The sequence below is a fragment of the Furipterus horrens genome, unplaced genomic scaffold, assembly GCF_987537825.1.
Source record: "Furipterus horrens unplaced genomic scaffold, mFurHor1.1.pri manual_scaffold_8, whole genome shotgun sequence".
Classification (NCBI taxonomy): Eukaryota; Metazoa; Chordata; class Mammalia; order Chiroptera; family Furipteridae; genus Furipterus; species Furipterus horrens.
Window position 1 is genome coordinate 2,260,649 of NW_028327178.1, and position 26,224 is coordinate 2,286,872.

Genomic DNA, 26,224 nt, shown 5'->3' on the forward strand with positions numbered 1-26,224 from the left:
CAGAAATTAAAACGAGAGAAAGAATTAGATTCATCTGACACTGGTGTTTATGAAGAAGAATTTTAGCAATATTATATAGAAGACTAACAAACCGGGGGGAAATGAGGCCGTTATGGAAAACGTTTTAGCACCTGACCCAGGAATGTTCTCTACGTCTGTTTCATTGTTCAGTTTTAGACTCAGAGTTGCCATACATCCGGACAACACTGAGCCTACGAGAGTGGTTTTCGAGGCCCACTGCACTTTCAAGAAGCAGAACTCCTGCTCTTCTCTAAATACGCCCCCAAAACGGGCGGACGTCCGCGAGGGCGGGGAATAACAGCAGCGGCACGGGCGGGGCGGCCCCCGGAACACTGACGGGCAGGCAGGCCCGCCGCCCGCACAGCCGCCCGGTTCCCACTGAACCTTTTGCAGAAACAAATTGCAGACATTTTTTCAAGTCTCAGATTGAGGTGAGGACTTCTGCTTTTGATTCGCACTTGAAGTCTAGGGCTTGATGGCGAGGGAAGACCTGGCAGCGCGCTCTGGCCATAAATTCTGATTCCACCTGTTAGGAGCGGGATCACCGGCTGTCCTCAGCCTTGTCGGTCCCGGCCAACGGGACCCGGCTGTTCTCAGGTGCGACAGCTGGCGGGCTTGAACGTCTCTGCCCGCGCTCACTGCCACTCGGCCGTCTACAATGCCTGCTTCAACTCGTCTCTTTAAAGCAGCCAGCGTGGCGGAGGCTTCTGTAAGTCAGGCACGGCGACCTTCTGTGTGAGGACTAGGTTATCTGAAGCCCATCTCTGCCTTACGTGTTGCAAATATTTTCTCATAATTGGTGGTAAAACTTTGTTTGCATGTCTTTTCCTCTCTGGTTTTGTGTCACGTCTTACATAATGTTCAGTTTACATAACTATCATGACATTTGTCTGTGTCATTATCACCTATGTAAGAATTTAAAATACAAGTAAAATTCATGTGAATATTTTTAGAATATATAATGCCTCTTTTATTAATTAATCAACATCTCCTTCTTTGCCTTTCTCCTTCACATTTCAATTATTAAGTGTCTAAGATTAATAAATAAAAGGCCTGTAAATACGATTAATTGTTTATAATGGTCCCATATTGGTCTTCTGATGTCAGGTTATTACTGAGCTACTGAATATCATTTTACACACTAAAAAAAATCTTGTTATCCTACACTTGGTTTGCAAACAGAAAATAGCATAGTGATTAGCTGTCAATATAGAGGGGCCTAAATAAAATAACAAAAGATCAGTTTTCTGTATTTCACTTCTAATTTTTCAGTATTTTCACTCTCAAGAGTCCAGATACAGAAGGAAAATAATATAAGAGACACATGGAGCATGACGGTCCAAAGCAGGGGTCCCCAACGCCCGGCCTGAGCTCCGCCCCGCGCCCCACCTTCCACGACACCAGTCTTCGATGCCGGAAGTCTGGGGCCTGCTGGCCTACAGCAGCTCAGGCAGCCTGTCTAGACAAATGCCCGTGCGTGACACGCAACAGAAACCACCTTCCACGGTAACCACTGGGTGGCCTGCTCAAAGCCAAGTTCAGAAGCGATGAAGGCGCCCACGGCCTCCCTCGGGATCCCAGCGCCCCTGGGTGCGCACTTGCCCTCGGCCGGGGCCACGCCTCCCCCCGCAGCGTCGGCTCCATCCAGGCCCACGCGGACCTCTCCCCAGCTGCCGGCTGCCGCAGCCCCGCCAAGGACAGGAGTGTCCGTCTCTCTCCAGCAGGCGGTGACTCCCTGGCCCTATTTTGCTTGGTGCAAACCCAGGCAAGTTCCTTTACGCACCAGTCACTTGCTGGAGGTCGTGCAGACCATCATGTCAGGCCCTCGCCACGGCCCTGATGGTCCTTCTCAGGAAATGGGACCCAGTGGGCACGTTGCCTCCCGCTGCTTAGTCTGTGCATCAGCGTTTCCCTTCCCTTGTAGTTCTTAATCCCCTTAAGTGGCAATTATTTAAGACACAGTTAGAGAAGGTGCAATCTACATTCATCCAATAAAACCTAAATATTAAAAAGGACAGAAAAATTCAGCATGGTTACGGAGGATAAATGAGACAGCATTTAGCGTTTGAAAGGTACCAACGAGGTGGTACATGAGTAAATGGACGGAATTTTTAAAAAATGATCAGAGGTTAAAAGAAAATTAAGAAGAACTAAAAGGGCATACTATGTGTCAAGGAGACAGAGCATCTTAATTATAAAAGGTTAATATCACAGTCGGAGTCAAGAAATAGGTGAAAAAAATCACTGTAATAAATACTACCTGGAAATCTACCCAAAGATAGAAAATATAGAAAATCTAAGTTTTAGATTTTTAATGAGTAGGTGATAAAAATTAGTCAGATTAGTACTACGGTCCAAGGCACACAGTCTTAACAGATGTCACCTGTTGGTGCTAAAAGCATCGCGTTTGGGAATGAAATCACCATGTCAGTGAAAAGACGTCTGACAAAGAATATGACGACCACACGGACATGATGAGCAAACGCACTCTGGGGCCGGAGGTCCTGCAGGAGCCAAAGGGGGAAAGTTAAGAGCCTGACCTTTCTGCAGCCCATGCACCACGACACGGCAAACGACTGGGACGGGGAAAGGGAGGGAAAGGACCCAGCGGCACACCATTCAGGGAGTGCACGGTCCAGGGACACGCTGCAGGGCGGCCGGCAAGGGCGCACATGACCCTGTGACAGAGCGCACCCTGGCCCGGCGAGCACAGGCTGTGCCCAGCATGCCACCGTCCCACGTCATGTTTCGTAGCGGGAAACACCTATGACTCAAATCTAGTTACATTCTCAAGTGCGTAAAACTGGATCGTCACAAACCCGTCTTCAATTCAGCGGACCATCTGCCTGTTATGATAAAAAGTAGTGTTTTGCCAAAAAAATGCCAACGTGTGTGATGTCTATAAAATACGGTAGGCCGTCTGAACTCCTGGGCTGGGAGTGGATTTCCCTACCCACAGCAGAGTGCCTGCCACTGTGGGCCACCCTCAGGGTTTGGTCCCACGGTCAGGGAAGGCCCAGTGCTATGACCAAGCTCCCTTCTAGAACATTCCAAACGCTCTGCTTCTGTGCCCAAATCCTGACGCCGCCAATGGAGACGCAGAAGCCCAGGATGGCAGACACAGTCGTTACCCATCATGCACAGCAGCTGCTGGGTCCACCAGGATCCAGGCCCAGCTCAGACTGCGGGGTCAGCCACCTTACGTCCCTCATCGCCTCCACCTCACCGGGCACTGGGAATAAGAGCAGCCCAGGTTTGCTTGGGAGATTAAATGAGATGATGCTCTCAAAGACAGGCAAATAATTTGGGAAATAGCGCATGCTCATATGAAGTCATTATTATCACACACAGTATGGTTAATTATTTAGAATAAAATGGAACTAATTCAACGACACTTTCTAGATCTTTCCTATATGCTACAGTAAAAGAAATATTGTGAAAGATGCCCATTAAGATTAAGTTGACCAGAAAGCATTAAAGCGTACCGACTCCGCCTAGCTCCGCAGACTCACTGTTTCCCTCCTGCCTGAGGCCTCTAGTGGAGGGGCTGCCTGGCCTGTTCTCACCCCCCTGACACCCAGCCACCAAGCATGGTACACGGTGACGTGCTCAGGCGGCGTCGCCAGGTGCGGCGAAAGCCTGGCTGGAGTCGCCGGCATCGGCAAAGGAAGGCCGGAGGCTGGGCTCGGAAACTGGTGGGCACCAGGCTGACCTGGTTCCGCTGAAATCCTGTTCCTGGGACCACCCTATCACGGGTCTGGGGTCCTATGGTTTGGGGTTTTCCACAGGAGTCGCGTCAGAAACGAGGACCTACACGTGGCTGGCCGGGCATCAGGGGAGGGCGCCCACCTGAGGGACTCTGCCGGGAGGTCCCCGTGCTCAGGGGCAGAGTGGGGACAGGGGGGCCGGCCTCGCCCTGCGCTGAGCAGCAGCTCAGCTCCCCACAGGGCACGAGCGACACGCAAGCTCACAGCAAGGAAGCAGGAGGGAAGCCCACGTGCAGATCCACGTCAAACCTGCAGGCCCGCACATCCCGCTGCGTGGTGGTATGATACCAGACCACCGTTTCCCAGCTATGGACTGGAAAGGATTATACATACTAAAGTAACAGCTGACTGTCTTGACATCTCAGTGCCTAGAAAGTGAACACAAACAAACTGATCCTGCCATAAATAATAAAAATATATAGCCCTGGATTTCAAATGTAAAAGAATTTTAATTCGATATGTTCAAACTGAACATGAAACATAATAACGTCTAACCCATTTTCTTAGACGGAGAGATTGGAGTGAAAAAAAATACATAAAGTGCTGTCACAGAGTTACATCTAAAAACAAAATTAATTCTTTGACAGGTAAAGAGATTCATGATCTGAAAGCAGGCATCACACGAAACTTCATTATATACGTGGGGAGAGCCCAGAAACAGGGACACGGAAGACGCCTAGAACGGCAGCAAGTAAAATAAAAAGGCCCAGCTGTGCTCAGCCCGCCTGCGTCACCGCCCGCGGGGCTGGGGCCGCTGCCTGCTGGCTCCACGCAGCCCAGCTCGGCAGCCCCGTCCCCGACCTGCCCGCTGCTGACTCGGAGGCCTCTCGGCCTGCTCAGCGCTCCCCTGTCCCTCTTCGCACCTCTCCTGTTCCTTAGTTCTTACAAAATCAAGGCCTCTTTGCTTGCCTTTGGCCCCTGCGGTGAATCACCTGCTTCTGTACTTGAGTTGGGCAAGTCAGCGCTCCCGTCCCCTCCCTGCAGCAAACGCTGTCTCCGACCCGCGCTTGACCAGCCAGGGTGCCTGCAAGTCATTAAATCACAGCACAATCAGAGGCGCCCAGGAGGGCCTGCGCCTGGCTCCTCTTCTCTCTGGCCGTTGATCACGCGGGAAGCTCGCCTTCTGAGTCTCAAGGTTAATCTGACAAAGCCTAATGCTATTGATGGACTCTCTGCGGAGCGCCAGGAAGCACCACGGGCTCAGGGTCGGCTAAATGCTCTGCACACGTGTCAGCAGTCAATAAATAGTCAGTCACCGACATAAAGCACGTCAGACGAGGACACATAACCGCCCGACCAGCGGGAAAGACACGAGGTGGGGACCTGAAAAAACAGAACCAACCGTACAGCCACCAAAGAGGACTCCAACATTTCAAGAGAACGACCCAGGCATTTTCGTGCCTCTTGTCATTTCACACTAACGATGCTTTTGAAGCAAAGGGTCTACTTATTAGAGAGTCTTGTTTTTAACCAAGAGAACAGGGCATGTAGGTGTGAAAGTGCAGGTCACGCCATCAACCCTGGTCACCTACGTTCATGTAAAATGTAACTGAAAACAGCTCTTGCCGCTCAAAAGCAGCACCTGCTGACGTGATTAAAAGGAACCTGGAAGACACAGAGTAATTTCAGTTCAGTATTTTATTAATTAAACACGTGCAGGGCACTGAATGTATGCAGGGCACCGTACGAACATTAACTTACTTAATCACCCCAAGACACTTAGCACGAAACCTTACTACCACGTCGGTCCGTGGCCAGCATCTGGGAGGACACCGGTATTATAATTCATTCCAACTTAGCAAACCGAACAGCAAATGCAGAGGAAATCCTGAGAGGCAGTTCCCCAAAAAGAGTTCTCTCCCAATAAGAAGAAAATTAAATTTTATATTCCACGCAATGAGCATAAGTCATCCACATTAATTGCAAAGGAGTCTCGCCTTTCCCTTTCTAAACAGGAAGCCACTTGCGCTCGGTGGCTATTTTCAGCACGCATTAAAACTACGATTTTCCCCGAGATGCAAGAACGGCGCTCTGCGGCTCCCGCTGACACACCCCCGGCAGGCGGCCGTGCCCGCGGGGATCGGGGAGCCTACCCAAGCGGGGCGCTGCGGGGGCTGCAGGCTGGCCACCAGGAGCGGGCCTCCGCTGGGCCCTGCTGCAGGGGGGCCGCGCGGTGACTGAAGTGCCCGCCTTACAAGGGCGGATTCATCGATTAAAAGAATGCGCTGAAGTGTTTTTAATCTTACTTAGAAATTTAAAAAATGGAAAAAATAAGAAAGGGCAAGTATGTCTGAAAGCTAAAATATTTTGCTTCTTCCTATTTTTTTCTGCATAAATTAACTGTAAATTTACTCAATCGATTTATATATTTCAGATACTGATTAGCATGTATCATATAACATCTTTTTGGTCTATTTAATTTTAGAGTCTCAAGCCAATTAGTATAATTTCTGTATTAACTTCCCCATTTTCATTTCCCATCCCAATCAACTCACTTCCCTAATGACCCCTCACCAGCAGAGACACCTAGTTAATATTTCCCCGGACGGATGTGTGCAGAAAATATAGAGAAGACAAGGGCAATTGGTTTTTATATATATTTGTAATACTGAACATTTTAACTGTGGTAAATACATGTAACATAAAATTTACCATCTTGACCATTTTTAAGCGAACAGTGCAGTCCAGTTCAACACAGTCACACTGCCGTACGACCAGTCCCCACACTGTCTGTTTGCAAAAACGAAACTACCTACCAAGCAACCCAGATATAAAGATAAAAACAAATGCACAAATGCGCCGGCAAACAGCTGGACGGTTTTCTTTAGAAGGTAGATACACACACACCGTATCACCCAGGCAGCTCGCGTCCGGGGCCGCGCAGAAGCCCGTCTGTGCCTGCGGACCGCGCCCCCGTCCCTGACGCCAGCGTGAACAGCCCGGGGGCGGCACGCCACGTGGTCCTGGCACGCGTCTCTCTGACGGGCAACGGTGTTGAGCATCCCCTCACGTGTTGACTGGACATTTAAATATCTTCTCAGCAGAAGTGGCTGTTCAGATCCCTTGTCCATTTTTAATTAGGCTATTTGATTCGTTACTGAGTTACAAGGGTTCTTAATATATTCCGGATACAATTCCCTTATCAGATAGATTTATAGGTTTTTTCCATTTTATAGTTTTCTCTTTCATCTTCTCAATGGTTACCTTTGGCTATAAAAGTTTTTATTTTTTATGTAGTTCCATTTACCTATTTTTTCTTTTTTTATCTGTGCTGTGTCATATCAAAGAAATCACTGCTGAATCATATGTCACAAAGATCGGTTTATGTTTTCTTCTAGGGGTTTCCATTTAGGCCGAAGGCAATTTATGTTGGATACAGAGACAGACAGATGGACAAAACACTGTGTGTCCCTGGGAACGCCGGGATCCTGTGCACACGCCGCCCCCAGCTCTGTCCGCTGAGAAGGCGCCCGGGGGTACAAGCCAGGCACCCGCCCAGCGAGCGGGCAGCAAGGGGTCCACACACAGCGCGCGTCTCGGCTCCTAAGCTCCGCTCTCCAGGAAAGGAACCAGCGCTGCGGCCAGAAGCGGCTGGTGTCAGGACCCAGGCAGGGGACCACCGGGAGCCTGGAGCCCGTGCGGAGCCAGGAGGACCGAGGCGCGTCGTCCGGGAGCAGAAGGCACGCAGGGCCAGAGCTGGCACTGCTCCAGCAAGAAAACAGACAAGGGTGACCCGGAGGCCCGACCGCAGAGGGAAGTCAGCCCCCACCCCCACCCCCGACACAAAGGAACAGCACAGAGGACACGGGGGAGAAGGGACAGCTCTCTCCTGAAGGAGGTTCCAAGTAAGACGAGGAGACCAGCACCACGAGGTCTCCGCAGGTCCCGCGGGGGCAGCTCCCGCTGACGACGTCAGACCCGTGGGCAGACACCGCAGGGCACGTGCGGAGTCTGCCGTCCTGGCCCACGAGGCGCAGCGACCATGAGGGGAGAGCGGCACGTCCGTGGTAGAGAAACAGAGACGCCAGCCCCCCAGCACCGGGCCCCGCTGTCCTGGAGGCTCTGCCAACACCCCGGCTGAAGTGACGAGCAAACCTCAGACGAATGCGCAGTGAGCGACAGTCTGCAAAACAACCGACCCAGGTTCTGTAAGAGCCTCCGGGTCGCGAAAGACGATGCCAGGCTGAGACCTGTCAGGGCCGGAGGGAACTAGGGGGCACCACGCTGAGGGCGCCGGCCCGAGCTCAGTTCTGGAGGAGGCGGCGGTGACCTCGGAAGGAGGCGCGCAGGGATGGGGGCATGGCGCCACGTGCGCCAGAGCCTCTGGTTTGGCGACCGCACTGTGGGTCTACGTGAGGTCAACGGTTGGGGAAGTTGGATAAGAAAAATGTATGGAACCTTCTGTACAATTTTTGCAACTTTTCTGTAAGTTTTGAATTATTTCAAGATAAAAGTAAAACAGGACAACTTGCTAAATGGCAATTCTGCTCACTAAAAATAGAAATAAATGAGATTGCAATGGATGATAACATGCTTTTGTTTTACATCTTCTGAATTTCAAAGCTAATTACACAGTATATCCACATTTTCCTCATAATATAAAAAACGTGTAATGCTCTTCTTTAGGCAGCAGCTTCCATGGCGACACCCCGGACCTGCAGCGTGGCCGGAGGCCGCGTCTGCCCCTGCCTCGTCTCCCGCACACACACCGCCTTTGAGTTGGGGTCAGGATATGTCTATAAGGGTGTGGACACCTCTTAATGTATAAATTACATTGAATTAGCTGATAAAAGGTCTCCATAAAAATAAAAGCCACACCAATTATCTGATATGATCATCCCACCTACACCACAATTTTCCACGATCAACTTTCCTGGAAAGTTTCGATAACTGCGGTTGTCAGGGGGGATCAGAGCAGAGCACCCCCTGCCTGCAACGCGGCGGACACACGCCCCGGCCTGCGCGGCCCCTGAGCAGCTGGGCGGCGAAGCGGGAGCTGAAAAGAGTCCGTGTGGCTGCGCGTCACACAGGCTAATGCCCTCCGCAGGGACGCCCGACGAGAGAGGACAGAGGGTTTTCTGGGAAGAAATGAAACAGTCCTTCAGAACTTCTCTCCGAGCCTGTAGCCGGGGCCTGAGCCTAGAGCTCCCAGAGCCCGCGATCCATCAGAAACGGTGAATTGACTACAGAGTCACGTGAATTAGAGAGGTCTTCAGCCAAGTCCATTAGGTGTCACTACCAAGAGCTGTATTTTAGTTGTGCGATCTTACTTTAAATGTTGTGAATGACATTTTGACCTCACGGGATATTAAAATATATACTAGGAAGGGCATTATTTCAGAATAATATTCTTCTTTAAAAATTAGTTGTAAAAATACAGAGTAGGTAACATACAAAGAACAGAAATAACCCAAATACATTCGGTGCGAGGTGTCCACTCTGAAGAGAGTTGCATGCAGCCTTCTTGAGTGAGTCCTCTCTGTCCCCTGCACGGATGCCACGCGGGTGCACGCGGGACACTGCGCAGATCCCCGCAGGAGAGCCATCCTCTCCCCGGCAGCGACAGCAGACACAGAAGGCATCCAACCCGTTCCTTCCACGTTCCTGCCATTAAAGCAGCGTGACGAAGGCACGCGGCTGTCCTTCTACAGGAAACCTCAACACGGCAACTCTGAAGGCTCGTCCGCAGGCATTGTTCCATTTGGACCTCATGTTGAAAAGAAAGGCTGCATGCAGTTCTCCGCTTTGGCGTTGAGAATGCAGGCACGGGATGGCCGCATGACTTGCTTCAAGTCACAGATCTCAGCAGGAACGAAGTCCTGGACAGTAAGACCCCAGTTCACCTGGCTGACTCCGTCCGTGGGTCCGTCTGGCCGCCTGTCTGCCAGGCCCTGAGCTGGCAGCGGAGGTACAGCCATGAAATGTTTAGCGAGGGCTCTTTAAATCCTGCTGCGTCACGCTCCTGCCCGGTGCACACTTTCAGGTTACATGACGTCTTCAACTCCCAAGATGTCCTTCCAGATAAGATTCACGCGAGCCCACAGGCACTATGTGCGTGTTCTGACATGGCGGCCGACGCAGGATCACGTAGCTGGAAGACTCCCGAAGACGCACGGGCGTGGGCGGCCAGGGGCCCCGGCGCAGCTCTGCGCCCTCCTCCCCTCAGGCAAGCCCACCTCCAAGGCCCGCTTCCTAAACCACGGGTCACACTGGGAATCGCACCCACCCGAGGCCCTGGCTTCGAAGGGCTAATGGCCCACCAAGAAGTCTGGTGCACACACTATATTACCCTTTTTCTTTGGTTCCTTGTAATTCAAAAGGCAAGGAGGACAGTGCAGGACACTGAGTCCCTCAGGACTCCGTCCCGGCCCCCAGAAACGGGAAAGCACCGTGCGTGTCATGCTGTGATGGCGGCCCTGCCGGGGGGGAACCCGCACAGGCGGGGGCAGAGGGTGGAGCAGAGAGACAGAGGGGCGACCGTCTCCTTTAACTCTGCTCCGCAGCGGCCAGCTGATAAGGGATGTTTTCAGACACAAAGAAGAAAAGTTAGGACAGGCTTACTCGCAAGCAGACTAAATTTAAAGATAGTCAAGGATGTGTAATTAGGTTGTGAACCCCCTGTTCCAGTATGTTCTTCAATCTAAGGCAGAGGTGCTGATCAGCACCCACCCAGGACATGACGAAGGAGCTGCTGAGGACCCCGTGTGCCGCTCCCCCCGCCAACTGCGCAGGACGCGAGAGACAACAGCCCTGACCCTGGGGATCCAGGGCGGTGAGCGTGAGGAAGACGCCAGGAGAAGCAACCGTCCCCTCTGAGCAGAGGCCCTCGGGGATGGGCCAGAGCGTTAGACTCGGGTTTGAAAGGAACAAAGACCTTCGGCAGCAGTTAGATAAGTGGTAGATCAGCCGATGGATGGGGCTGCGGTTCTGGAATCCAGTTGTTGAACTGTTAGTTATTTTAGAAAGTCTTTTGTTAGCGGGATGGGGGGTTAGGGACTGTGGAACAAGGGATCCAGCCTGAAGGTTGAAAAGAAAGCGGGCGGGGGGGCTGAAAATTACAGAGCGGCAGGTCTAACATCTATATTAGGAAATAAATCTGAGATGATACTTATGGATGAGCTTAATGATACATCAGAAGTACAAGTTAATAGGAGTGAGTCAGCATGGATTTACCAAGGCAATCTGTCAGAAGAAATTTCGTGCCTTTTTAGGTTGAAGTAATAATTGGTTTATAGAAGGGAGAACCAATGAAAACCTGTCAGGATTTTCTGGGATTTCTGGACCTTTTCACCAAACGAATTACTATTCAAAATGTCACAACCCATACATATCAGAGCGTCCAAGTAACAAAGGGTTGAAAGTCCCAGGGTTAAAAATAGAGCACCAGGGAGCCAGGGAAAGACTACACTCGTCAAGGTCCCTGCATCAGGGTACTAATGCTCTTAATTAACAATGGAGGGCGTCTTTTCTATCAGGACAACTGAGTAGGCCGCTAGGTCAGAGGAGACGGCCACAGAGGCGTCCCTGATCCACGCAGGTCAGCCAGTGGTCAACCTGAGCCCAGGACGGTGGCACAAGGGACAAGCTCAGGGGCAAGACACTCCTGACTCTCGGGGGGCACACAGACCCACCACGCATGTGTGTGCACCCAATGCCTCAAGTTTCCATCTTCCGAACGTGGAAAGCCACAGTTAACGTCACTGCAAGGCCACAAGACAGGCCCACGGTCCCAGCAGACGTCAGCGTGCCCCTCCTAGGGGGGACAGCGATGCGCGTGAAGCGTCAGGAGGAACAGGTCGTGCGGACAACATGGCGGGCACACGTGGCCCGAGTGGCAGGGACACGGACGGGGCAGCCAGCAGCTGCTCTCCGTTCCCAGGAGCTGACGGAACTGAGACTGGGTTCTGCAGGCACAGAACGTCGGCGCCAGGAGTCACTGTGTATCCCAACAGCCAGCGAAAGGACAACCAGCAAACCCCCGCAGCCTGGAAACTGAGCAGCGCGTTTCTAAAGCAGCCGCCGCTGTTTACAGCTAAATAACCACTTTCATCTTGTTTTCCAAACAAGGCTGCAACCAAGATCAAAGCTCACATCTAGCCTTTAATTCTCTCGAACACCAAGTGGAAACCAGCACCACAGCCACTGAGAAGCCAGGCAGCGGGTGCGCCCCCGCGGGGAAGCAAGAGGCCCGCCGGGCGGAAGCGGAGCTGCCAGGTCACCGGGCAAGGGAATGAGGGCCGAGCTGGAGACGCCCTGCCCCGACGGCCGGGCCTACGGAGAGCGGGGGCTACGCGGGAGGGACTTCCGAGAGCGGTCATCACACTCCGATGTCGCCCAGAAGGAACCTGCGCTCGGAGGCTGGGACTCGGGCGCAGCCTCGCACAGCGGCACGCAGGGACGGAGGAGAGCCCGGCGTCTGCGGTCCCCGCGTGGGCCCCTCACCCGCGCACCTGCAGGTCCCTGCCCATGTCTGCAGGCCAAGGCCGCGCGCCGCAGGGAACCTCCACCCGTGCAGCTGTGTGCCAACCAGAAACAACAGGCCTTCTCTTAACATGCACGCCCCCCAACGTTATCTGCACGGCATCTCCGGTTGGTCCTCATCAAACAGCCCCGGGGAAGCCTGTCCGCACACTGCGGTCCCTGTGGGGGTAGGTGGCAGGGCGCGGGGACATGGGGACCGCTCTGCAGGGAAGGGGGCTGCCTTGCCTCTGCTGTGCACCTGCAATGGACGCAAAGGAGCGCCGAGGGCGGAGAAGAGGGCCCCACGTGAAGGCCACGCTGTAAAAACACGGCAGAACCCCCGCCTGCCACCTCCGCACCTTCTCTGCTTCTGTGGTAAATGCTTTCGTGCTCAGGGTCTCTCGGATGCTGACATGCCTGGTGTGGCCGCGGCAGGATTCTGTGTCTGGGGTAGTTTCAATCCAACCTTTGGTTGCAAGAGCACACACACGCTCTGCTGGATTGCGGGGGCCCGAGTTCTCAACGCCTCCTCGGGCAGCTCCAGGGGGGCCGCTGCCAGTGTCGCCACGGGCGGGCACGGGCCTCTCCTGAGGTTCAAGGCCACAACGGGGCCCCTCCCAGCCCTGCCTTCAGAACTCACTGCTGGGGTCCCCAATGCCGCTGCCCCACAGCAGAGACGGGGAGCGGTACAGCGGTGCCCCACCACCCACCGAGCCAGGCTTACTCCGGCCGCCCCAGCGGGGGCAGAGGGGGCGCACGGTCACGGGGTCAAAGACCCTGTCAGCCTGAGCAATTTACCTTCTCCACGTCTTCCCTCAACCACACTCCGCCTGCAGAAGGAAGGGCGCTCCCGCGGGGCCACACTCTGCAGAGGGGAGAGCCGGCAGCCGGCACCCCACACATGCCCTACGGACCTCGTGGGGAAATACTGAGGACGCTACTACAACGTACGCCGGAGAACGTTCCTAACAGAACCATGAAAGTATCAACCCCAAACTAGGCTTATACACACAGGAGCACCCCACACATACCCAAGGAAAAGGGGTAATTTTTCTTAAAACGTCCTTATCCCGATGAAACCACACACGCATCACGAGGCTCCCTCGGCACGGCCAGGACGCAGTGGCAGGAGAGGGGCTGCCCCCCTCCCGTGCGGCACATCGAGGGGAACGCAGTGCTACGCTCTGCAGGTGGGCTCCTGCCCCTTCCCCCCACGCCTCCTCCACTGAACAGCTAGAGATAGTTTTAGGGGAATAACCCACATTCCACGTCCCAGTGGAGCCACAGAACGGGGGAGACAGACAGGTCAAGGCCACACGGTGAGGGGCAGCCACCAACCCCTGGAAGACGGTCGGGGCAGACAGCCGCCATCTGCTGCGGCGCCCTCGCTTGGCCGTCTCTGGAAGCAGAAGCCCCTCCCTTAATGGCAGGACTTCTGGAATCTGATGTCACACGCTTGTGTTAACGAAGAACCCACGGGACTGACGCCCAAGGATGTTTCCGTTCTCGTTGCCTGCAGCGCCCCAAACTCCTCAGCACAGATGCACGAGACGCACAGAACTGACCTGCTTTTGTTTTTCAAATGTCGCCCGGAATACAACAGAGAATCCTAAACCAGACCCTCCACCGCTACTGTAACGAGCTGGTCCCAGGCGCGTAAACGAAGGCTGGAAGGAACACGCGGGCAGAAAGCAAACCACAGCCCACGTTCCGACACCGCCCGGTGCCTCGGAGGCTCACTCACTTTGCGAACGGAGAGCCGCATGTCCTGTGGGACTTCCCACGACGTCCACGCACTTGTCCCCCCTGCAGGTGGCCGCGCGGCCCACGACCGAGCCGTGCCAGCTGCCAGGCACAGAGGGGCTGTGCTGAGGCCCCTCCGCCATTAGTTCTCACCTCCTCTCAGGGAGCCTTTGGACAGGCGCCACTCCACGGACTGACGTGAGCAAGCTGAGGCGCGACGCGGTCGCCCACGGCGAAGAAGCAGACGCTGAGCACAGCTCTCGGCCCCCCAGCCCCGCCAGGTGGCACGTCAGCACGGCTTCCTGCAGCGGGCGCCCACCCGTGCCCCCCGCGGCGAGGCTGTGCGCAGGGAGAACCGACCGCCCGGCACACGCGGGGCCGTGAAACCGTGGCGGGGCCCCAGGAGCGCGTTTGCTCAGGCACCTCGACCCCCTGGGCACTGGACCTGAGGCCATGAGGCCGGAACAGCGGAGCAGCCTCCATCCCCACCAAGGGGTCCCCAGGGTCAGGGCCCCCGCTTTGCTGGGGAACGAGCGGCCCCGCGCCCCACCCTCGGGGCTCACTCCCTCCTCGGCCACGTGCTCTCCGGTTCCAGGCACTCACTGGGAACCGTGGTGCACTGGGATCGGCACCCGTTTTCAATCACAAACGTTTTGTGAAAATAAATTTAAAGTTGTATCAATCAGCCAAAACATGGGGCACAGTAACTGCCTCCAGTTGGCCTGTTTTGAATACTTGCCGTTACTAACTTGGGTGTCGGGGGTGGCGACCCCGTCAACCCCACTCCTGGTAAAAGGCAGCAGAGCGGGCCGCCTTCCAGCTGACGGGACAGGACACAGCCTGGCCGTGGGGCCGGGGCCCGTCCCGGGCCGGACGACACCAACGCAAATGGCCGTCCCGTGCTGTGAGGGCCCCCGGAAGGGCTCTCCGCCCCGCATGGGCCGGATGGCCAGTCCCTCACCTGCGTGCAGGTAAGCCAGGTCGGGGTTCTCGATGTCGGGGTGCTGCTCCTTCAGGTGGTTCCGGAACTCCACAGGGACGTTGGTGCCGTAGTCACACTTGGGGCAGTTGTACATCTTGACGCCCTCATGCTTGCCGGTGTGTAAAATGTGTTTGCGGATGTTCTCAGCGCAGTTGGACCTGCCACGTGAGAGAGAAAGCAGGGGCTGCGGTCAAACCGGTCGCTCAGCCCACAAATACCAGCACCGGCCAACACGACGGCCGGGGGGGGTCGCCGGACGCTTTCTCTCCGCTGCACCTCGAACGTGTACAGCACAGGACGCCACGCGGCCGCGGAGTGCGGGCTGGGGGCCGGCTGCCGGGCAGGCCTTTCCCCTGAGCCGCTCCGTCCTACGTCCTACGCAGGCCTGGCAGGGCCAAGGCCCGGTGCTATCACTTCAGTTACCAGACCCTGTTGGTGCCACGTGAGGGCAGCGAAGGTGCTGCCTTGATGCTGAGCCCACGCCCGGCACACAGGGGGCTGGCACAAGAGAGCACCACCACCCATGAGTCCGCAGCGGCCAGGGAGCAAGGGAGCCTGGCAAACAGCGCAAAGACGGAACCCCTGCTAGACGCAGACCCCAGACCCCAGACCCCATCTGGGCGACACGTGCCGTGGCAGGGAGCTTTCCACCTTGGTGCGGGTTTTCCCAAGTGATGGACAGAGAATCAGGCCTCTCCCCCACATGGCCCCAGAAATGGCGGGGGCCCCTCTCCCCCTGTGGCTGCAGGTCCCAGCCACAGGCAAGGTGACGGGCCAGGGGGCAGGGCCCCACTCCGTGAAGCACAGGACTGGGCGTACCGGGCCCGCGCACCGGACCTGTGGACACACGCGCCGCTTCCTTCGGTCCTTGCCCTGGCGAGAAGAGGGAGAAAAAGCCTCCATCCCAGGGCAAGCAGATGGGGGCGAGGCTTCACCGGAAAGAAGCAAAAACATCAGGCTGGCCTCTGGTTTCCTGCAGAGCAGGATCAACACCCAGAGAAAATCCAGCACCACGTTCGTCAGCATTTCCTGCAGGTCTTGCTGAAGAACAGGACCCCACAGGACAGCGCGTGAAGGAGCGCTTCGGGGTCCCGCAAGGTCAGGACTCCATGGTTAGCGGCGAAGCCACCTCCCAGACCCTCCGGTTAGTACGGCTCCAGGCTGGCAGGGCACACCCCAGTGCTCGCTCCCCAGGGAACGCAGCCGGGGGACCTGGTGGAGGATGCAAAACAGCTGCACCCCAACTTTTCACAGTAGCGATGTCATCACTCACACAGGAAGGCAGCAAAGGACAGCAGAGACCAGAGACCCCGGAAACAGCTGTCGATTCACTGACAAGGCGAGCTGGAGCAATCTCATCTCAGCACAGGGCACCAGGAACAGCATTCCACAGACAGGGGACAGGGGCGTCCCTTCCTGTCAACTCTGGACAGAGTGGAAACACAAGCCTTCCTCCTGAACGGCGTCAGGAGTCCTATGTTGGATCCAAGAGATATTCTTTCGAGAAGGCTCTGCTACCAAAGGCACGTGCCCAAGGACACACACAAGGTCACAAAGATGGATTCCGACAAGTACCTCTGTGTTTGGACTAAAAACACATCAAAACGTCACTGCAGCCACAGAGCACTGCCCTTTTCTCTGTTTCCCAAATAGTTTAATGAACCCCGGAGACGGCAGTGAGCGCGCATGCGGCTGCCCCTCTTCGTCGCCCTGGACGGCCCGGCTCGCTTTGCACACGACCTCCCTGTGCCCCTGACAGCCAGTGCAGTAGGGAGACGAACCGGCACCCAATGTCCTGCTCCACGTGCCTGCAGCAGCCTGTCTACCTGGACGCCAGCAGGCGGCTTCCCGAGCGGCCGCCTTACCGTGATTGCCGCGTCCGACAGCAAAGGCTTTGTAATAAGACATCTGATGGTATCGCCTTCAACACTGAAACGCACAGATGCTCTTCGATCTAGGAGTTGAATTTCCAGAAATTATCCACAAGGAGACTCATTACACCATTACTTTGAACAGGTAACCACCAGGGAGAGTTCGGAAACTTGATGTCTGCTCCCAGAGAAATGGGTCATTGCCCTGTGGTGGCCCCGCACCACGGGACCCAGCCCTGGAGAGAGCGGAGGGCCCACGTGCAAGTCTGCTTCCAGGAGGGCAGCGGGGCTCCTGTCTGGCCCCAAGGAAGCCCACCCGGGAGGACGCTCCCTTTCTGTTAACTAGCCAAAGCTGGCGAGGGGAAACGCTGGAAGCCAGGAGGGGCACGTGGACAAGAAGCCTTCACAAACGGGGCGAGAACGTGCAGGCAGACCACCCACCCCCAAGTGGCCATCCAAGCGGTGCTGAGACAGCCTCGAAGGGGCCGGGGCAGGGCCGCAGGTGCACACGCGCCACGCTCCCCCTCGCAGTGGGTCCCCTGCGAAGAAGCGCTACTTTACAAGTCAGGTGTTGTCCAGCCATGACGTGTGTGTATAGGTGCAGACACAGGGACATTTACTGCAGCTTCTCCTGGTTGAAAGCTTTGTGAATTTAAGGTGACATAAGTAAGTGTTACTGAACCAAAAATATGCTTCACACTGTTTCTGAGGATCTAGGCCAGAACCTGGCTTTCCTTGGGACAATATAATCACACTGAAGGGAAAAGTAAAAAGGCCAGACTTCCAACACCGGCAACGCTCTGCACGCACGCATGGGAGCGCAGCCTGTCAGCTCTGGTCACATGCAGGCCACGCTCAGCCTCTATCAGGGCCGGGAAGAGGCTGCCATGACATCGGAGAGACGTCCTAAGTGGCGGAGGAGAGACCGCATCCCTCCCAGGTGGTGGACGAGAGGAGCTGACCGGTAAGACGCCGACGCTGGGTCAACCTGCGGACACGCGCCTGGGACAGAGCACTCAACGGGGCTCCTCGGCCGAGCCCCCGTGCCCCACGGCGCAGGAGACGGGCCTCCGACCTCTCACAGCCGTTCGCAAGGCCTGCTCCCGGGCTACGAGTCTATTCCTTCTGGAGCTCCCGGGGTGTGTATGTGCTTGATAGTAGATTTAAAACGCATACTTTATTAATTTTGTTAAATTTAGTCCTATCAAGGAGCATTGAAACCTTTTATAATCCTAAACTTACACGACCGCTTTTGAAGAAAGATAATAGACAAGAGTCACTAATGATGAGCAACCGCTGAACGATTTAATAATCTACGTCCACTTTGACAAAACTGCTCGCATAATCCATTTAAAAATAATAGCAGTCTCATTCAGCCCCTGCACACAACGCTCCCTTTGTCCCTGGTGAGTCTCTCAAACGTCTTATTTTAAAGGAATATATAGTCCTCCCGCAAGCCGTCTTCCCATTTCTATTCTCTGCACTCCTGCGAGCCCTCGTCCCCGGCGATAAGGCAATCTCCTCCGGGATCGGAGCGCTGTGCTTCCGCCCCACGAGTGACAAGGACTGGACGTGAGTAACTGCTGTGCACAGGTTGTAATTATGTCAGCTGGAGTGTTGAACAAGGGGACTGATTAATGTGCGCCCCGGCCCCGGCGCCGTCCCCAGCAAACCTCCGCACAGGCCAGCGGCGGGGACGGGCAGAGCCGAAAGACAAAACATGCCGGGTCACCGTGATAGATGAATTGCCCCAGCCGTCTTCAGGCAGATGTTCCGGGACAGTGTAATATACAATTACTCTGCCTTATCACTTTCCCAGGGACAATAAAGCTTCCTGCTTCTATAGCTCATGTGAGTGAAGGCAGAATCCGTTTCCCTTTCCCAACACTGACTCACTTATCACGGCGCCTTGATCGGGCTTTCGAGTGAAAGGAACACACACTCCACTTCTACACCAAAACGCCCCTAAAACAAAACAGGAGCCTGGCGTGGAGTCTCTTACATCAGAGCGCACAGTGTTTTAAAAGACGGTTTGGCTAAAAAGGGGCGCGAGGGAGGTGGCGCATGTGGACGCCCGTGCACGTGAGAACGAGTCCCCACGACTCCAGAGTGGGCTTGGGCTGTGTAACCGTCACACTCACAGCGTTTCCCGAGGCGGCGCAGAAACATTAATTAAAAGGAATGTGTCATTAAAGGTACACAGAGGCTGACACGGGCCGCGGCTGGTGCGCCCGAGCTCGCCCGCTCCCTGAGATGCCCGGGCTCCTCCCCGCCGCGCCTGCCCCGGGCCTTTGCGTTCCGTCCTCCTTCAGAAAGCCGTGCCGGCCTAGGAGAGGGGGCGGCTTCTCAGGGGCCGGGTGGTCACGTCCACACCTTCACTTTACTTCCAGCAGCGACACCAACCGTCTGAGACGAGGCGGACAGAACTCTCTCAATTTGCAAAGGGAAACGCACTTCTCGTTTTAAAGTGAAACAGCAAGCCAACACCGAAAACCGAGATGCGGCCATGACCACCTTGTGGTAGCCGTGATTTACAACAAAAGAAAGCAGCAAAAATGCCCACAGAGGCCAAGGAAACCCACACAAAATGTCAGTGAAGGCCAGAGACGGCACACATGCGCCAGCGGACGGCCTGCACAACCTCCATGCACTGTTCAGTTCAGGACTCTCGACGCTGCACACAGTGGCTGGGACGTACCCTAGGTCCTGAAGACAGACCCCATCCCCGCCTCACCGGAGGAGGGACAGACGCACGCACACAGGCAGCACCCACAGGGCTCAGGACCGGCTCTCCTGGTAGCGCCCTCCCAGCAGAGTTCCACGTGTCCGGAGACACAGCGATCGGGCAGGTGGCAGGGTCAGCCTGAATGGGTCTAACTCAAGCGGACAGAGAAATGTGAGGAGGTCCGGGACGGGCGAGTTATGCCATATTTATAATTCCTTGGAGGGGGTGAAACAAAGGAACGGTAGGTAAAGCATGTGAATGGGCTGTAAATACCGGTGCGCGTCAGGTGTCATCACAATAAATGGCTAGTGATGTCACCAGAGTGGCCAGTTAGATTTACCGGTCTTAGAAAAACCTTGAGACATTAGCAAAAACTGTTTGGAATAGGTCACAGAAAAGATGTCATATTTTAAAAGACAACATTTACAATGAGTGTGTGCTTAGTAATCGCGGTGAACTGTTAGCCAGTGCCAAGCAAACGTCTGAATTACATGCAACCGTTAGAGTAACAGCGTTGTGAGGAAGTTCTTTATGGAAAGCCAATAAAACCCAGGCGTTTGGGTGTGTGGGGCGGGAGGGCAGAACGACACCATGATGCAACCTCTGCGTCCTTGATTTAGAACTCTGAACGCGACGAAGGGGAAGTCTGGTGCTTGCAAGCCCGCCGGCGTGGGCGTGTTGTCGTGCGGTGGCCCAGGGACCGGCATCCTGCAGCCCTGCTGCCGGCTCCAGGGAGACCCCCGGGGAGAGAACAGCCGGGCGCGGCTCTGGTTCCGGGCAAGTCCGGCAGGTCACGGAGGGTCGCTCACAGACACCCTCGGTGCTCCTCCTCCCTCCCACCTCCCATGCCGTGGGTCTCATGTGGGTCCTTCACCGGGGCAAGTAAGCACCCGAGCCAAACGTCAGGAGCAGGCTTCAGCAAACAAAGGAAAATGAACACAGGGGGCCCCGCCGTCCCCCGGGGGTCTTCACAGAGCAGCCTCCAGCCAAAGCCCCTCCAGAGCAGCCAGCAGGCACTCTGGCCACTTCTTCCCCTCGGCCACTGCCCTGGTCCCTGTTCCCATCACTTGACTTCCCTAAGCGATGCCCCTCGGTGGGTGAGGCAGGTGGGCTACACGGTCCTCAGGTCGCCTGCCCCCAATGTGCGGAGCCTGCCCAGCCCGCAGCCTGGAGCCCTGGCGTTTCGGGGAGGCCACCTCTCCGTCTCTCCTGCCACTTGCCCTCTGCTTGGTCCACTTCCCACGTCCCCCAAGGGAAAGACAATTGCATCGGGCGATGCTGTGGAGGCCCCCAGGCCTAGGACTGACCGAAGTCTGAACGCATCAGAGGAGAAATGGGTCCCTGACCAAGCTCATCCTCACTGTCCTCCTCCAGCAGCGAGGGCCCCACAGGTGGCAATGTGGCGTCCCTGTGGCCAGGCGTCTGCCTGTGGCCCTGCCCTCGGCTGCGTTCGCTCTCCTGCTAACAAGCACGGGGGCTGGCCTCTCGCTAAGCCTGGCCGCAGGGCCACCTCCAGGCCGGCGCTCCTGGGTTCTGCAGGTCCCTTTGCAGGGCCCTCACGTGGCCTCCCACCCCTGCCGGGTCCCCCTGGGGCGCGGCCCGGGCACTCCGCCAGTGGACTGCGCCCAGGGGAGTGTGAGCTCTTCGTTTCCTCCTTAAGCTTCCCCCCTGGCCACCCCAACTCTGCGGCAGGTGAGCCCTCGGCCCACTAGCCCGGCGCCCCGGGACCCAGGCCTGGGGGGGGGGGCGGCGAGGAGACTCACAGTCGCACATAAAGTGCGAGGGGCAGTGCGAGGGGGGCGGCTTCCTTTTAACTACGAGAACTGCCAAGGTTTCAGAACAAAACACAGCTCTCAAGTGTGGGTGCCAACCGCCTTTTACAACAACTAATTCGGCCCAAGAGACTGATTTATTTAATTAAGCACAAACACTGAAAAGTGACCATTTTCTCTCAGAGGGAAGATTCTGATTTGTTTGGTGATATTTCATATGTGTGTTAAAAGTCGTCATTTATGGTGAAGAAATGAAACATAATGAGAAAAGGACGGACAGAGAAGGAAACTGACGGACACTCGAACGTGCACCGTGAGCCGTCCCGGCAGCACCACGGCTGGTGGGAAAGACACTGAGTCAGGGACCCAGGGCGTTTAGCAAGACTGAAGGCAAAACAGTTAAGGGTAAGGACTTAAAGCCTCATGGGGAAAGGGAGTATTAGGTTAAAATTCCCTGTAGGGAAAATGACGAGGTTACACCGTCATGTTATCAAATAACAAATTCGAGTTGACCTCAACTGCAGCTCACCTGTCGCTCTGCAGTAGGAAACAACGTAACTAAACTTCGCCCAGAAGAAAACAACTCAGGTGCACTTCTTGCTTCAAAGAAGTTCTCACAGACACGGCAACACAGAAGCCAACACAGAGCACGTGCTACATTCCCTTTACTAAGGAAACAGGCGTGAGGTGCATGAAAGAGGCCGCGTTTGCGCAGACACGCTCCGCCTCCTCCTCCGGGGCCAGGCCTCCCTTCCCTTCCTTTCCCTGTCTTCCCCAGCGTTTACTGCCCTCGAGAGGCAGTGTTTCAGAACACGCTGGGAGGAACGATCGGGAGGTAAAATGAGAGAACCAGTGACAAATGGCCACGTGCTTGTATTTGCTGCAGAGCCGTCTCCCTCCGGCTGGCGCTCTGCTTCCCCTGACAGCGCCACTCGCCGGCCCCAAACTTGTCCTAATAAGCCACGCTGCGGAGCCGCGGCACGGGAGATATAGATAGTTACACAGGAAAGTGTTTTGCTGAGTGATAATAGCTCTGGTGTCTGAGGAATAGCTTATTATGCAAGCAACGACTGCCCAAAAAATAGCTTCTATTTTTTTCATCTCCAAGGCTTTTCTTTCCAACGTAATACGCACAGATATAGCTAACTGCCCCCCAAAGGCCTGTCCATAGCAATTCCTCGGAGGAGGGCCGCCCCCAGAGACGGCTCTGGCCCGGCGTAATGACTGGGTCTGGGACTCAGCGCCAGCAGGGATAAACATGTTTGTCTCAATCCGACCCGAGGAGGGAGCAGAGGGAGCGTGTGGTCACTCTGTGCCCAAGCGGCGCTTCCAATTACTCCGAGGTCCCAGCGCCGCTTCGGCTGCATCAGCCAGCCAAACAACCCCCTCGCACCGAGGAACAAAAGGCATGATCTCAAGGCTTCTCCTTTAAAAGCCTCCGAACCGATCTGCAGTTGTTAACGCCATGGAATCTATCTGTTTGCATGTCCACAGGTTCTTTTTACTTTACAGCAGTTTTGTGCGATGGAAATTCATCGACGTTAGCTGAAGGCTGACATCTGTCCTTGTGCAGTGTCAGGACAGACTGTCGGCTGGAACAAAAACTGTCAAAGCCTGTGTGCTGGGCTGTCCCCAACACCAAAGAGAAGTACGGGCTCTACATGTCACGTGTGAAACCACGTTAGACTCAGACAGGAAGTGCAAAGCCCAATCAAAACCACAGTTAGGGACGTGAGTCAAGATGAAACTCACTAATGACGATCAGGAGATATTTCTTCAGAAAGAATTCAATTTCTGCGGAAGCTGAAACACTAGGGGGGGGGGCTCCTTTACAAACAGCAGGCGGGTCACAGTGCCCCACAGAAAACCCCCACCCAGTTATGTCCTGGGGGGCCCTCCCAAGCCCCACCTGAGCTTGCCAGGAGAGCACAGCCCCACTGCACCAAGTGTCCCTCCGGCGCCGGCTGCAAGACGCCACCAACACACAGTCTCTGCGTCCACTGACCACACTGGTTTCCCAGGGCAGCCAGGACAGGGGCACCCACCTGGCTGGCTGCACCGAGAGGTGGCCAGCAGGAGGGGCAACTCTGGAGAAGGCTGCACCCACACGCTCCCCGGACACACCGCCTTCCAGCAAAAAGCCCTCAGCTTGGAGGTGGCCTTGGAACCATCAGCATCCCCAGAAAAGCTTGCAACGTGACTGGGTTTTTAAGCTGCCAAGTGAGCCTTTCAGCCTAGTACATTTCTTTTTTTTATTCCACCGACTGGATTAGCAGTTATAATATAGTAGAATATAAATAGACAGCAGAATCAAATAAATAGAATAGTACTGAATTTAAATGATAAAACTAGTTTCCTTAAATTTATCTTTTCTCCTCTGGTGAGAGTACTGAAGTCCTGCCCTCTTAGCAAACGTCTATTTTAGAAGAAGCAGCGCTACCAATGACATCACCGCGCTGGCCTTAGGGCCTCCGACCGCGCCGTGGTACGGCCGGAAGTCGCGCCCTCTACCGCCACCTCCCCACTCCCCGGCCCTGGAAACCGCATCTCCACTCCTCTGTCGATGCGTTTAAACTTCTTTTTTTAAGGTGATACACTGATCAAGAGCTAATAAGTCAACCACCAAGCAGGGGGAAATACCAAAGGGTACTGCCCACAGGTTCAGCAAGACAACAGAGGAAACCTTTACTATGAGGCAGGAGTTACGGATTCTATTCCTCAGTGCTGTATTTCTATTTGGGGTTATAATTCAAAGTGATTAAAAGGAGAACAAAAAGAGTGAATAAAATGAAAATAGTAAAAAAAAGTTTTTAAAGAGCATACATACAGTTGGAAGTACTAAGGCCATTGAGAAAGAAATCTGGCCAAAAGCCGTCTCCAAGCACCGAGCAATTCCAAGGTCAAGCCAAGGATGCCATAAATGATCAAATGGCCAGAACCAGGCTTGGAACGTCAGTCCTCTTTAACTTACAGAATGACAACTGAAGTGCAGCACAGGTTTGCCCTTAATAGTTTTAATGCTGCAGGCAGTGTTGCCTGTTACTTTTCAGGGCCTCTTAGTGGTGTGCTGTTCACCACGCATTTACTGTGTTTCCCCCATTAGTCCCACATTTAAAAACCGGAAGCCAATGAGAGGGCGGTTCACGTGGAAGGAAGTGCACTTCGGGCCACTACAGCCACGTGAAAGCCGGGGCCCTCGGTGACACGGGGCACAGCCTGGTGCTGGCAAACTCTGTGGGGAACCAGATTTACATTATCAGAGAGGGTACTTACTACCCCATAGGAAAGGCTTTCCTATTTCTCATTAACACAGAAGTGATAATACATAACAAAGGGAAATAAAAATATAGAAAATGTTAGATTGTTTCCACTTTAATGCGGGAACAAATCTAACAAATTTGCTGCATAAATAATAGGACAGTGTGCTATGAATCTCAATTTATGCTTTGAAGTTTTAATGCATAATAATTAATGGTGAAAAAATTTTGGAGTAATGATGAAATATACTGATTTGTAATGGATTAAACTTTTGGATATTTTAGACGGTAAAAGCTTAGGAGAGGGTACATGTTTACATCTAAAGAGAACGAAATGTCACTGCCTGAATTAGTAATGCAAACTTGAAAAATAGCCTCCAGTTCAAAAGACCAATTATAAAATTCTTTTTTAAACAAATCTATATTCACATTTTTCATGAATAATTATTACTACTAGTATTTCCCCACTAATGTTCAAATTTATAAAATGAGGAATATATTTTCAAATGAAATTGAAATAATACTGCAATTTCTAATGATGGTTACCTAAAAATAAGTGTTAATAATGGCACAGATAGAAATACTCTATAGGAATGGTTTTTATGTATCTATATTAAATAAATAAAAATCTACATGGAGAAAAAATGTTAATCAAATATTTTAAGCAGTAAAATATTACAGAAAGGTCCCAATAACACAAATAGGATCTTACAGATATTCTCATTCTACAGAAGTCACAAATACTCCAACTTCACGCTGTGAAAGATGTTTTCTTTGTTGCTGTGTGTGAGTACGGGAAGCATTTTATTGTGCTAAGCAACCAAAAGAATCGCTCTGAACTTAATTACCTGCTCACTTTTAAATCTTTTGCTCACAAACAAGAAAATTAAGGAATTTGTCATAAATCCCACATTTCATTCATAATGCCTAACTTCAGAAGTATTCACAAATTTTGCAAGTTTCCCGTCCTCCTGGTCCAAGTTAACTTGTCTCCTGTTCACGAGTGAACACAGGCCGAAGTGTATGCACACAGGGTGATGAAACTCACAGGAGCAGAAAATGAGCCAACTGCTCGCTCTCAATAATGACCGAGTGATTTACAAGTTTTAAATAAAGGTAGAATCACCCTTTTATCAAAGACTGGAAGCATTTCAAAAGGAAATTTGGTGGCAATCACTAGATTTAAACGTCCTGAGTGCGGATCTGTGGGGCAGGGACAGCACTGTAAACAAGGACAGTCTTGTCCTGCAGAGCCCAACAGAACCCTCACGCCGAGGGGTCCGGCCGGGCCAAGCGCTCTGCTCAGCGGAAGTGATGCCACTGCAGGGAGACCCCCTGAATCGGGACAAGCAATACAACCTCAGCCTTAGCCAAGGCGTAGCACAATTTCAAACCACGGAAACCAGAAATATCTTGAAATACATGTATGTGTACAAAGACTTGAGAATCTACTAAAACGCAGTCCAAGTCTGCAAAACAAATTTCAAATCCCAACCTTTGTGGTAATACTATTAGAAGTCTTAACTCACACTTCTAGGAATTTCTGCAAAAAAATGAGAGACATGCATAAAAATGTAGTTAGGTATAAGCATGTTTTTGAGTAAAAACCTAAAAAAGGTCTAATGT

At 53.8% G+C, this 26,224-nt stretch overlaps 1 protein-coding gene across 1 annotated transcript in view; it reads right to left on the bottom strand.

Annotated features, from left to right (window-relative positions):
* ZNF407 (zinc finger protein 407) overlaps nt 1–26,224 on the bottom strand; it is a 258,043-nt gene that overhangs the window by 55,854 nt on the left and 175,965 nt on the right. Inside the window, exon 7 of the mRNA XM_090285385.1 lies at nt 14,953–15,131. Coding sequence (XP_090141511.1) covers nt 14,953–15,131 — 179 coding nt within the window. The remainder of the gene's footprint in view (nt 1–14,952; nt 15,132–26,224) is intronic.